The sequence below is a fragment of the Lutjanus erythropterus genome, chromosome 16 (genome assembly GCF_056507025.1).
Source record: "Lutjanus erythropterus isolate fLutEry1 chromosome 16, fLutEry1.hap2, whole genome shotgun sequence".
Taxonomy (NCBI): domain Eukaryota; kingdom Metazoa; phylum Chordata; class Actinopteri; order Lutjaniformes; family Lutjanidae; genus Lutjanus; species Lutjanus erythropterus.
Genome location: NC_139332.1, coordinates 31946825 through 31960685, shown reverse-complemented (window position 1 = coordinate 31960685; position 13861 = coordinate 31946825). Strand labels below are relative to the sequence as shown.

Sequence of the window (13861 nt, the reverse complement as noted above, 5' to 3'; positions counted from 1 at the left end):
CTCCTACAGAAACAGCAACACAAGAGATCTTCTGAGTCCGTGTGGATTTACATTTGTTCCTCCTGCTCTCGTCCGTTCCTCACCAGGGGAACGCGTGGGCCGAGTATGCTGGCGTGTGTGTGGAGGTTAATGGTATTATCAGATGGACCTTTATAAAACAGCTAAAGTCTGTTTGACCCTGACGTTATAAAATACATTTTTATCACAGGGGTGACCGTTCCTATTTGAATCTTCATCGTTAAAGATAAAAGGTACCAATGAGGTGATAGATGCTGATCCTTCTGGATGAAAACCCAGAAGGAAAACAGAAGCACTTGTCCTCTCCCACATTCATCACATCACAACCTCTGCAAACATTCAACCAAATCTAAAAATCCTTCCACATCTCTGCAACTCTCATTTCTCTTGTCCTTGCTTCTCTTGTCCCCTTTATCAAAGACTTATTTACATTTATATCATCTTCTTGTGCAAAGTAATAACTGAGTACCTGTCAGATTCTGCTGTTTTCTGCTCGTACTTGCCAAAGTATTTCTATGATGAGTTTTTAACATATATACAAGGTCTGCAGTTCAACTAGAAACATTTCAATGACTGTCACTGATGCAAAGGAAAAGTGTTTTCAGTCTTTATTCTAAATACAGATTTGTTGACCGGTACAAATACAAACCCGCAGATTGAGTGCTGCTTGTACCTGCAAGTCGAACCAAGTAGGTTTTCATAAGGAACGAAATAATTTGTCTCGGTGTTTCAGCCTATCCTCACCAGGAAAATGGATGTAAAGGTCATCTCTGCAAGCAGCTTATTATGACACATAGTTATGTTTATCAGTGGGTGGCGACTTCTGGAGGCTGGGCTAATTATGAAGTGAGCAAAAGAGGAAGTCAGGTGAGGTAGTATTAAGAGCAAAATAGTCTGCATGTGGAGAAAATTTGAGTTAACCTTCACCCAGGAGGCTGGTGTTCGTGTCCTGTGTGAAACCAAAAGTCAAAACTGACATATTTTAAAATTTAAGTTACTGAAGTTATGTTACATACATGACTTAGGTCAGGTGACTTATGTAAGCATACTTGCCAACCACAGACTAATAACAGAACTAGACAGAACATTGCCACTCAGCCTTGCCACAAATTTTTCCCAGTGGCCACTTGCGGTATTGCACCGGCCCAAACAGCATTTTGCCCCAAAAGCCACCATTATTAAACAGACGTCTGTAAATCTGTTGGCAGGACACCTCAAGCTGCAAACAAGATCAGTTATGAGTCTTTCTGTTATGAATTTTTGATCCACTGAGGTTTTATATTTGTGAAACTTTCCTCCAGCTCAAAAAAGCAATTTATAAAACCTTTGACATCAACACAACGTAACGTCTGTGAGCCGAGCAGAAACCTGTGGCCAGAGGCGAGAGGGGAAACATCACTGTGCATATTAAGTGAGCCTTATAACCCGGAAGTAAACCCACAGGTTAGAAAACTTTTTCGACCTATGCACCAGGTGAGCAACTCTCACTGGACTGAACGGGTGCCATCTTTGCATTAACTATCTAGTTTTTTATATTATATCTATGTTGCCAGCCTTCCCGATTTTCCCAGGAAACTTGGCCTCCCAGCATCACAGTTCTCCCAGATTTCTCTTGATTTTTGACCAGTTTTTCACACCTTTTTTCCTTTTCACCATCACAGCCTTTCTCTTCCATTCTACATTGTGTACTGCTTCTGTCCAGCAGGGGCGTTTCCAGACTGTTCTGACTGAGGTGGCCCAAGTGGGGCACTGACTTATGCATGAAGTGCATGTGTGAGCATTTCTCTTATCTATTTTAATTATGAACATTACTGTATCTTACATTCTGGTGTTTTTTTAACAGATAAAAAGTCCAACCAATCAGAGAGAGAGAGTGGCACTATGCAAATGTAATATGAAGCTTTCATACTTTATTCTTTCAGTCTTCAAAAAGAAATTGTGCCTTCATTCTTCCTCTGTCCTCAGGCTGTGCTAAATTAATCCTCCACGCTCCATCGTTAAAAATACTGTTACCTTTATAATTTATTATTTAAGTGACTGTACCTTGTAAAAACAAAAAAAAAGTCAGCTACATACAAAAGAAAACAATGCACATTTAAAGATGCTCATCAAACAGTTGGGCAAACTAAGGTCCCGCCTCTCGCTGGACAAACAATCAATCATAACTGGGGGGCACACAAACCTCACCACTTTGATTTCAAAAGGTTTGTTTTTTCAAAAGCAACGGCTGAATTTTTTGGATTAAAACATGTATTGATTGCAGTGGTCTGAGTTACGACACAGTTGGATTCTGAGTCTTCAGAGCTCAGACTTTCTGTGTCTTCGCACTCTCAGATGCACAACTTGTTTCTTCATTTAGCACAAAGAAATCTGATTTCTTAACGAAGCCGTGATCAATACCGCATTATCTTTGTCCTTTCTCCGATTAGGGGCCCCCCGAAGCACAAGCCCCCTCCTCCTGTGAAGGCAGGCAGCTCAACAGAGATGGTGAGTAGTCGACACAGCTTCAAATCAATCTTTATTGTCACTGCGATTATATTCTACACACACACACACACAAACACACACATACACAGTCCATTTGGGCAGTCATAATGGGGCTAATGGCTATTGATTGGAGATCTGAGTTGGCTTATGTGTCGAAATAATTAGCTTGGTTTGTAAAGAGCTCCATTAAAGCGCTCCTCTCCTCCTCCACCTCCTCCTCCTCCCCTCTCCACTTATTTTATTCCATCACTCCATCACATTTGTTGTGCTTGTACCACATTATGTAATGAGACTAAAACTCTGCAATTTTATGATGATGAGACGTATAAAAGATGTGTAAATGCCTCTAAATGCACACACTGAAATGAGGTTCACAAGGTTCAGCAGTAAAAGTTTATTAGACATCGACATACAAAGTCTTGGAGAGCACCATCTGCGGAAAGTCCTGATGAAACCTCTAAACTCAATTTACATCAGGTCACAAGTTTTTGTAAGCAAACTTCAAGTCAATTACAAGGTCTTCCAGGTCTCCGAATGCAGAATATCAAAAGTTCAACCGCGGGACACCAGCATGGCAACTAATTATTCCTTCACCTTATGGTCATTTACTCTTTTTCTGTTCCTTCAATATTGTGTAGTTGTTAAGTTGCCCCTCATTACCTTATGATTACTTACTCTTTTTGTTTCCCTTCAAATAAAGGGACACATAATACTGAGTAGTTATTAAGTAACCCCTCATTACCTTATTTATCTATATTTGTACTTTTTGATAATCAATCATTTCTTGAAATCCGCACACTAAAATGGCATCAGAAATCTCAGGGCCTTCCCATGAACTTGGACCATTTCTTGGCCTTACTGAACATCTGCAGAAATTATTTAAGAAAAACGTAGACAACTCGTGTAAGCAAACAGCTGTGTGTGGTGTACGGACCTTTGAAAAATTAAGTGGAGCTGCCCTAACTGTGCTGAAAATAGGCACTAAAAGACAATATCCATCCCAGCCACAGCCTGTTCACCCTGCTACTGTCTGCCAAGAGATACAGAAGTATCCGCTGCCTTACCACAAGACTTTAGAGCAGCTTCTTTCCTGAGGCTGTGAGTGAGACTGCTCAATTCATCCCCAAAATGACTACATCCACATGTAAATCCAGCTGCATTATATTGCATTGCTTTCTGTTTTGTTCTCGCTGTGTTGATGCGGTTTCTGTGCTTGTAGCTGAACAAGCCATCAGAGCCTCCCACGGCCACAGAGACAGCACCTCTCAGCCCGGGAGAGGTTTACTACGAGCCCACAGGGGGGGAGCCTGTCACGGTAACGCACACACACAAACACAAAACCATGTTTTTGCTCACTGACACATGAGCCACATTCAGTCACAGTGGGCTCCGTATGTGTTTGGATATCATCACACTGTGTTGTAGGGGCCTCATGGTGCTTGTTCTGTAGCAATCAATCAAATTATATTAATAGCATGCTGTATCTAATTACTAAAACTGCCTGAAATTGTTTTGCTATGTAAATTAAACTTGAAAATTAAGGTCTTTGCATCTTTGCTTCAAGGGAAATTTTGGTATTTTTAAGCCTGGGCCCTATTTTATGTACACATTTTGCTGTAGAAATGACTAATGGGTACAAAAAGTTTTGGAATTGGTCTGGTAGAGCGCCATGGAACAGGCTGCAGGGGCTGCCACATAATCTGTGGCAAATGCTGTCAAATCTGGCAGCACTGAAGTAGAGCTGCAACAATTAATGAATTTTTAATCAATTATTACATGAATCACTAACTATTTTGATAATCCATTAATAGGTTTGAGTCATTTTTTAAGAAAAAAGTCAAAATTCTCTGATTCCAGTTTCATAAATGAATGATAAATATGATTAAATGACTCAACTGTTTGGATTTTGGGCTTTGGGAAACATTAATCAACATTTTTCACCCCTTTCTGACATTTTATAGACCAAGCAGCTTCAGTTCCCTGTGAGAAAAGGCTCCCTGAAAAGGTTTATCTTTCCATGATTTTGTCAGACATCATACTAAAAGAGATAAAATATGCTACTCATTCTGTCCCTGGTAAAAGTAGTTAATGTGCATGAATCATGGCAACATCTGAGTGATTGTATGATTTAAGACATTCCAGCTGTTTAATGTTGTATAAATATATGGAAATTATACATGTAACTGAAGCATTTACAAATGAAATGCAGTTGCAGCTGCTGCAAAGGAGAAGTCTGTAATATATTTACTGTAGTAAATCATAAAATTACTACGATATGTTATCAGAGATCTCTTCTCAACATTACACAGTGTTCTCCTTTGAAATTTCTACTCCGGTCTGTAACTTGTGTTTTTGTTTGCCTGTTTCAGGTTCATATTAATGTTGAATGTTCACCAAATGAGTTAGTGTCTGTTTATGAATTGTAACACATCATTCATAATCTTGTTTTTAAGGAGTATAGATGTTTATAACAATTAAATTGAAGAAAATGTTAATGGAGTCTGGCAGGGAGTAAAGCAGGCATCACTGAACTCTCCAAGTCACAATTTGAACTGTAGTCATTTTTGGATGTGTATTTGTTACATATTGCTGCTCCTTGCACAGAGTTCATTATAAATCAGTTAATGTGAAAATAAAGAATTTCAAAGAAAGAAGAATTATGGGTCTTTTCAAGTTTATTTTATTTGTTAAATATTCTTGACTGCCCCCCTGGCTTCCTGTCATTTTGCAAAAGGGGCCCCAGGCGAAGCAAGGTGAGTATCCCTGATTTAGAATAACAATCAGAGCCTGTTAGTGGCAAAAATGACCACGCCACTTTTAGTATCCACACTTTGATGGATGTATTTGCCTCCAAGTACTCATGGTTGCCAACTGAGGTGATCGACTGGACCAATTCCAAAACTTTGTGCACCCATTTGTCATTTAGATCCCAAAATATGTAAAAAAAAAAAAAAAATATCCCATAATTCTCCTGGTATGTGAAGGAGTTTAAATGCTGTCATGGAAGGGAAGTCTTCTCATTATCTTCATATATCCTTCCTGCGATTGAATTTATCTAAAAAAAAATTAATGTAATACGATTTCTATGGGGAATACAAATCATATTATATCAAATTCAATCATATAAACCTGTAAACACGTCTGTCGTCCGTTGAATCTTGCAGAACTTGGACGATGAGACCACCGGAGCCCTGAACGGCGGCGCCCCACCAGTCCTGGACGACCCGGCCAAGTACGACAACATCAACGAACTCAAAGACCACGCCGCCGACGGCCACCACGGCAACGACTTGGATTCGTCCAATCCACCCGCTGCCAACATCTCTCGCGGCGAGAGCTTCGTGTCTCCCGCCATGTATGTGTAGCCGTGGCGACCATAGCACCACCACACCACAGGCGTACGGGCAAGTTCCAGGTCACCTAAATTTGCATGGAAAGCAAAGGCGAGCACACGTGTTTCCACACTACAAATCTCATCTATTGTACGTGAAAGTTTTTAAAAGTTTTAAATTTTAGCCTACATGAGTTCATTTTTCTTTACAAGGCACATTTATGGGTGTTTTGGGAAACTTTCTCTTTAAATTTCCCCATTTAAAAGGAAGAGGGATGTTAGCAGAGGTATTTTTTTTTGTTTCTTTTTAATCATCATATTTCCAATATCTCATAAAGAAAAGCAAAAATATCGTAAATAAGGTTTTCAAAGCAATTTAAGATGCACACACACATATACACACAGTTGTTTATGATATCTAACAAGCCAGACAGCCATTGAAATCACATGTGTATTGCATATGATGAGGCGGGCTTTTACAATATGTTAATTACATGGTTGAGAGGAGTTGCAATGCAGGTGAACTGGAACGCTCCCCACAGCTAATTAACACACAGCATTCTGCCTGTGTGATGCTTGCAAATCTAAATTTCCACCAAAAAAAAAAACAAAAAACATCATTTTCAGTGGATTCAGTATGAAATATTATATGCAACATTTTGTGCCATGCAACATACAAATGTCCCCATCGCAAAATTAGTGTTACATGTGAAGCTGCCTGTCCTGGACTCTTCTGTTTACAGCCGTGGAAAGTGATTTGAACATTTTTCTTCTTTGAGTAAGGGTAAAAACTTCAGGCTCCTGTTGTGCCTTGTACGACAGAGAAGTAAAAAAGAAAAAATACCGTCTTTGAAATCCTTTGAAAGTACTCCTCTTCCACGGTTGGTTGGGTTTGAATTATACACAGCTGAATTTGGTCCCAGGAATTCCAAAGCCTGATCATCTGGCTCTCCAGGCAGCTTCAATTAATCACCCAGAGATGTTTGAAAGTATTTCAGTTATTTATCAGCTCCTACAATAACTCTAAAGCACAGCCTTCCCCACTCTTGCCCAGGCTGCAGTCCAATTAAGAAACATTCCACTTTATTATGTTGTCAAAGGGCCTCGTCCGTCCCTGGACCGCCGTCGCATCCGTCAGAGCTGCCGAGCTGCTCGTTAGCACTAACAGAGTGGAGGTGACATCGCTTTGAAGCTCCGTAACCTGGCAACATCACATGATTAAGATCCCATGATTCATATCTGCTGTTGTTTAATTGCAAGAGTTGGTGAGGCTGCGCGTGTGTCGGGGAGATGAAATTCGGTTTACAGCGAAGCACACACACCACAGGGTTCTTACATGTGCACACACACGTAAAAGAAACACCAGTGTTTGTATTCAGTCCTTCTCTAATCAGTCACATTGTTAAAGGGATAATTCAGAGTGGGTCGTATGAGGTAACCTATCAACAGTCAGTGAATGACCTATAGTAGATGGCGGTTGACACGCCCCCAGTTTGCAGAAGTAGGAAGCTACGTAATGAACTGCTGTGGACAGGGTTAGCAGCAAAATATATTTTTGCTACCAAAAAAATCAGTATGAGTTTAAGTATGTGCTATATTTAAAATATTTTCACTGCTTTACCTTGTCATCAGACAGCCTTTTTCAATGGGAATCCACTGTTACACAAATATGGCTCTCTCCAAACCAACCAAACTCCACAGGCAAAACAGAACAGGGGAGTTGTTGGTCTATAGGTGCCTTGATTGGTTAGTTAGTGTTATTGTGTGACTTCGGTGAATCTAAACTAACCCTTTAAAAATCCTAAATCACACAATATCACAAACAAACTAAGAGATTGAGGCAGCGGTAAAACGGCAAGTCCCGCGCTCTGTGATGTAAAATTATTGTTTTCACAAAATGTTTGGTTGCTTTGGAGATTTTGGATATGTGGTTTCCCGTTGGAAAAGGTTGTCCGACAGCAAGGTCAAGTGGTGAAAATATTCCAAATTTAGTGTGCACTTTAACAGATTTTTTTAGGTGGCTAAAATAATTTTTTGCTATTTTAAAACACCAAAGTTACACAATAATACAGACTAACTAACTGATCGAGACAGTGGTAGACCAACAACTCTGTGTTCTGTGAGGTAGAATTACTGATTTTGCTAATGGAGTCTGGTTGGTTTGGAGAGAGTAATATTTGGTTCACAAAACAGCTGTTTCCCATCAATAAATTCTATCTGATGGCGAGGTAAAGCGGTGAAAATATTCTGTAACACTTATAACCATTAAAAAAAGGTAATTTGCTTGTTAATTAAACTTTAGTTGACGGTTATTTAACTGTTAACAAACGTTCAAATAATGTTTATATATGCTTTATTAACCAGTTTTATCAACTTCAGTCACAACCTTACTGTACACTGGTCATTTAAATAATGTTCATATTTACCATTTACAAACTATTATAAACATCAGCAACTTTGCAATAAGCACCCAGATAATGTTTACATCGAACACGTTCTCACTCCCATCTCGTCAAATACAGCAGCTGGAGGTACACCTCCACGGTCAAGTTAGCAATAATAAATATGCAACGTCTGGGTAGATTTTCAAAATAAAGGCATGAAATACTTGGATAGGTTTTAGACAACAAAACAACCTGGGCAGGTTAAGGAAAAGATTATACTTTGGACTAAAATAAGAATGTTACGAACATAAGTTACGCAATACAACATACCTAAAGTCTTACAACCAGCAGTTGTGATTTTATTGTAGCATCCGAATAATACAAACTAATTATTAAGCATAAACAAAATGTGACAAATATCTGGTTCTATTTCTCCATGTAATAATTTCATAAAGGTTTACAAATCATTTGGTATTTATTACAAAATATTTACTATTGTTTGTTAACAGTGAAATAACATTAACATAGGTTTAATTAACTATTAATTTAGCATTTATTAATAATGATATTATAAAGTGAATATTCTAAATATAGCATACACTTAAACTTTTTGAGGTGACTAAAATGCATTTTGCTGCTGACTCTCGCCACAGCAGTTTATTGATTAGCTTCCTATTAGCTTCGACCGCCATCGACTGTAGGTAAGACACTAATTATGGCGCCTCATGCAGCCTCACTTCAAAAAATCTGAACTACCCCTTTAAGGTGATTGAGAACATTCTAGAATGTGGCGTCAGGAATGTATTTTCAGTGTGAAAATCTTCAGCATATATTGGAAAAATACTGCCATTACAGCCATTTTAAAGAGATTAAAATGGTCAAACAATCTGATATATGCAGAAGATTTTACATGTAGAAGTTACGCATTTTGCATTTTAGCTGATTGTCCACTTGAAAGCAAAAACAGAAAAAGTAAAATAGAATCGTTCTGATTATGTGAACTATGCCCGGCTGAATCAAAAATTGATCTTCATAGATGTCAGATGGTACCAAATGATGAACAGTGTAAATATTATTGATAATATTGATGAATAATATATTGTTGGTGAAATGTGTACACATAAAAAAAATAAAACGTGTAGGTGTTATCAGTGCCTCTGTACAGGGGGATGGAAGTTTGTTAAATGTCAAATTGAGCGATTTAAAGAAAAAAAACATGTATATTACTACTTTACTTTTCACGGGTACATTGAGGTTGTCACTTAATACTAAAATGTTTTATTTGAATATATAAAAAACTATGAAATGGTGTGGATTTTACTCCTTGTTCATATTACTCTGCATGGCATGATCGGTGGCTTGTTGAAACACTTTCCCAAGGCTGTTTGCGGAATAATCTTCATTTGTAAAAAAAAAAACAAAAAAAAACTACACTTTTGAATGTCAAAAAAGGAAGCTGTTTTTTATCGCCGTCTCAATGCATCTGTCACAGTCACGCACACCACGAGCACAAGTCCAATTTAAGTTGAGAGAGCGGGATGTTTTCTTTTTCTTTCTTTTTCTTTGTGTTTGGTCGTGTGACGGCTGGGCGTGCTGCCTGTTTTTGTCTTTAGCGCTGATCCGTAAATGCAGTCAGCATGCAATCGTCAGAGTGCTGTACACACAGAGATGCAATCTTTCCTCTCCTCTCTAATCTTGAGCCCTCGCTTGAGACCCCGAGGCGCACAAATCTTCCTGAGTTATAATGTTGACGGTCGGACGGCGAGCTGTAGCTGACCGCGCCGGTTAAAATCACCCACGGACGCACACCGTCAGGTGGTGGAGATACTGCGGACGTGTGAACAGTTTGTAAACTGGTGTAGCGGTTGATAGAGCTGGCAGATAAACAGGAGGAGAGACTCATAAATGGAGAAATAAAAACCTGATTGATGAGACGATAAAATAAACAGGAAGGAAATGTTGGAGGACTGAAAAGATTACGACGAGAAAACAGCTTTCACTTTCTGCCAGGTCGGCAGCAAATGCAATATTTTTGTTTCTCTGACGTATGACAATCATCTGTTACTATTTAGTCACTATCTTTGCTGGAGAGGCTTTTATTTTTTTTGGTTAATATATTTGTAGTTGTTGTAGAGGTGCCACTTTTTGCTGCATCCTTACTGAAACACTGCAAGTATCTACTCCAAAAAAAAAAATTAAAGGTATATAATGCAGGATTTGTTGGTTGGCGTTTGTGAACGCACCGCTTATAGTTGGCCTCAAGGAGTGAGCTCGAGAGTGAGTGAAGAGAGGGAGCAGCATTAGCAAGAACAAAGCAGCGAATCAGAAACAAAACGTTATTTTCTGATTGTTTCACGGTGGTTAATGTGTGCAGGGGTGCAGTTCAAAACTCTGGACCCTGTTCCAAGGTACGACACCCCTCAGTGTGTGTAGCTCAGCCAGATGACAAAGACAATCGTGAATGACAGAGTCAGAGGGGCGAGTGGGGAGAAAGTAAAAGTGTGCATCCCAGCGCACCATGGAGCCTCTCACCTGTCTGCTCTCCACAGCAAGGCAATGTTTTTAACAAGGAAAGAAATAACTTCATGTTTTGCATTTTAATACCAAATTTACAATAAGGCACAACTGATTAAGAATTTGCCATAGCTGTTTGACTTCCCTGCTCTGTATGCAAACTAACACCCACTGGGCCTGCTGGGACAGACGGACACAATGTTTTTCCCTCAAAGAAAAACATAAATGAATGTATAACATTTGCAGAATTTACAAGAAGGTCCAAATAATTAAGACTTTGTTGGAGGCGGTGTTTCATAAAGTTTGTAAAATTTCTCCTCACTCAATATCTCACAAAATAGCAGGATGTTTTTTTTAATTGAGCCTGGTGTCACTTGTGTCTTCACAAAGATCTGCTGCAGGAGAGACAGGCTGCACATAATTTGCATTACAATGAAATACATGATCTTCTTGCAGGACATCAGTTAAGCAGGTGATCTTTCAGTGTGCGTTCACACTGTTGAAAGAATGTGGTCACATGTGGCTCCGAACGCAGTCTAACATTCCTAACATATGCAGCAGTTGATTACACACAGCTCAGAATGCTTTACAATTTATAAAAAAGGAATAAAAACAGGAAATACAATAATTAACAAGTCAGGCAATTAAATTAAATGAAGACATGATCAAAATTAGAAGGCATTAAAGGTCATTTAAGCAGAAACTGCCATTTAAAAACTGCACACAAAGTTCATTAAAATATGTTAACAGTCAATTAAAAACAGCATAACAGAGCAATGACAGCCTGTGTGACATAGACTATACAATACTAACCTAGGTTTTCTGCTACTATAGAAAGACTAAGTTAAAAAAGATGTGTTTTTAAGTGCAGTTTAAAAATCTCAACAGAGCCTGCCTCTGATATGTTTGGGCAGGTTGTTCTATAATTTGGGAGCATAACTAACAAAAGCTGCATCCCAGTAATGTGATATTATCGGGGTGTTAATTGTGCTGATTTACAAGTTTCATGCACATGCACCCAAATATGCACAGGAGGATCATTTACACAGTTATCTGAAGTTACAAGCGTTTGCTGAATCTGACGTGCCATGTCTGTGTGAGCCCACTGTACGAAAAAAAATAGGAGAAAGTTGAGATAAGAATCTAAAAATATTCTTGCAAGAGGCCCAGTGTTTTGTTAAGCAAAATTCCTGCAGAGTATACCTTTAAATCACAGCTTTGTTTTACCAATTTCATTCGATTTCAACTTCATTCTGACTCAAGATGTGGTTCGTTTAGTTGCAACGTTTGGTTCCTATCTATGATGTTCACGAGAATGAATCTGCAGTATAAATTCAGGACAGATGCAGGATAAATGGGGACTTCTACAACAGCTAAGGTGTAAAAGTTTCTTTTGTCTGTCTGCTTTTTGTGTCTGAGATGTTTATTTTGATTAAAGAGAATGTCTGCATGCTGCATGGACCTAACGAGATAAAAGCGATCCCCTTGTTTTCGCAAGAAGAGTCGGGCCACCACGACAAGCGTATGGCTTTTTGACTCACTATATATGGTGCAGTGTCAGACAATCACGTATTAAGTATCTAATAGCCCTGCCACAGAACAAAAACTCTCATAAAGGGGAATGAAATGTGATGGTTTTGCCCTTTAGTCTGTAAATTAATTTCCTGAAATGAATGCATATTTAGTTTTCTGTGGATTAATGTGTTTTATGTGTTTGCCAACGGGCTGCTGTTGATAGATCGAGCAAAAGGAAGGAAAGACAATCATTGGACCCCATTACATCACAGACCAATGACTCAGCAAGCATTCAGTATTGAGTTTCAGCTCTGCCGTCTCATTTGGAGCATCATTCAGTTTTACCCAGAGCCTTACGTTTAATGGAGTCACTTCATTCGGAGGTATCTCAAATTTGAATCTTGACACCGCCAGGAATAGTCCTGAAGCTGCCTCCTAAAACGGAAATTGCAAAGAAATATTAGCTCATGCTCAGTTTATAGGCCGTTTTTGCCCCAAACCTCGAGTCAGCGGTCATAAGAGGGTGATGTGGGAGAATAACTGCAGTGACTTCAGATGGATTGGGTGTTAGATCAAGACTCTGGGTTCGTTCCTTCTGTCGAAAGCTGCAGCGTTGCATTCTGGGCCAAGGTGCTTTTGCTCCGTCTCCCCCGCTGCCCTCCTCCTCCTCCTGCCCCCCTCTGTTACGGGTTCGATGCCAGAAACACAAGCTGTGAATGTCGCCGATAACGCTGTTTGGTCTGAATTCGTTTGCCCTCTTTCTGTTGTTTTTCTTTTTCTCTCCGTTCTCTCTCGTTCATCCATTGTCATCATAGCTTTTCATCACGGAGCCAGACGTGCCTTCTTTATGTTATTTTTAGCTTTTCAATTCTCACACTTCTTGTCTGACAGTGGAATGGATGATGAAAGGGGGAAACACACAAACACAAGATGGGTTTGACATTGATGATGGCAATGCTTAAAAAAACACACACACTGGAGATGTAATCATATTTTTGTGGGTGCTTTTCTTTCATTTATTTTGTTTATCACAAGTCGATTATTATCATTTTGTATGCTTTTTGGGAAACCTATTGTACATGTTTTACAGATCATTGTCTTGTCAAATAAACTGTAAACCAAAAGGACAGGAGGTCTTTGTGGTTGTTTATCCCCTGACAGCTTCCAAGGATCAAGAGTTAGCCTGAAGAAAGAGCACAGCAGTGTGCTGGAGGCCCGGTAAGTCCAAACAGCTTGTGAATGTCTTCAGGTAATAAATAGATTGAGATTTTCTGTCATCTTGAACAGGGTGTCCACAGATTAAAGGTCTTAAATTAGATTTTCATATTTTAAGGCCATAAATGTCTCATAAAGTCTTATTTTTAATAATGAAAGGTCTTAAATTTTGAGATGATGCCCAGACGAAGGCTGTGACAGTAGGTTTTTTTTTCTTACTGCACTGCCAAAGCAACATATGTGGCTATTTACCTTTAAAATTATGTTTTATTTGAAGCATACTGTTGTAAGCATAGCATCGCTCCCTGAAGGAACAGGGCAGCGTGTAAATGTGTGCATTGTGCAAATGAGTGAGAGCGAGCAGCCGGACAGCAGTGAAGACTGACGGCGCTGCTCA

The 13861-nt window shown here is 39.2% G+C and overlaps 1 protein-coding gene across 2 annotated transcripts in view; it reads left to right on the top strand.

Moving 5' to 3' along the window:
- pvrl2l (PVR cell adhesion molecule related 2 like) overlaps nucleotides 1–6039 on the top strand; it is a 477835-nt gene extending 471796 nt beyond the window's left edge. For both annotated transcript variants that reach the window (XM_084739745.1, XM_084739744.1), the window contains exons 8-10: nucleotides 2448–2505; nucleotides 3725–3820; nucleotides 5670–6039. In XM_084739745.1, the coding sequence (XP_084595871.1) occupies nucleotides 2448–2505; nucleotides 3725–3820; nucleotides 5670–5870 (355 nt within the window). In that variant the 3' untranslated portion in view covers nucleotides 5871–6039. The remainder of the gene's footprint in view (nucleotides 1–2447; nucleotides 2506–3724; nucleotides 3821–5669) is intronic.
- The last annotated feature ends 7822 nt before the right edge of the window (nucleotides 6040–13861 follow it).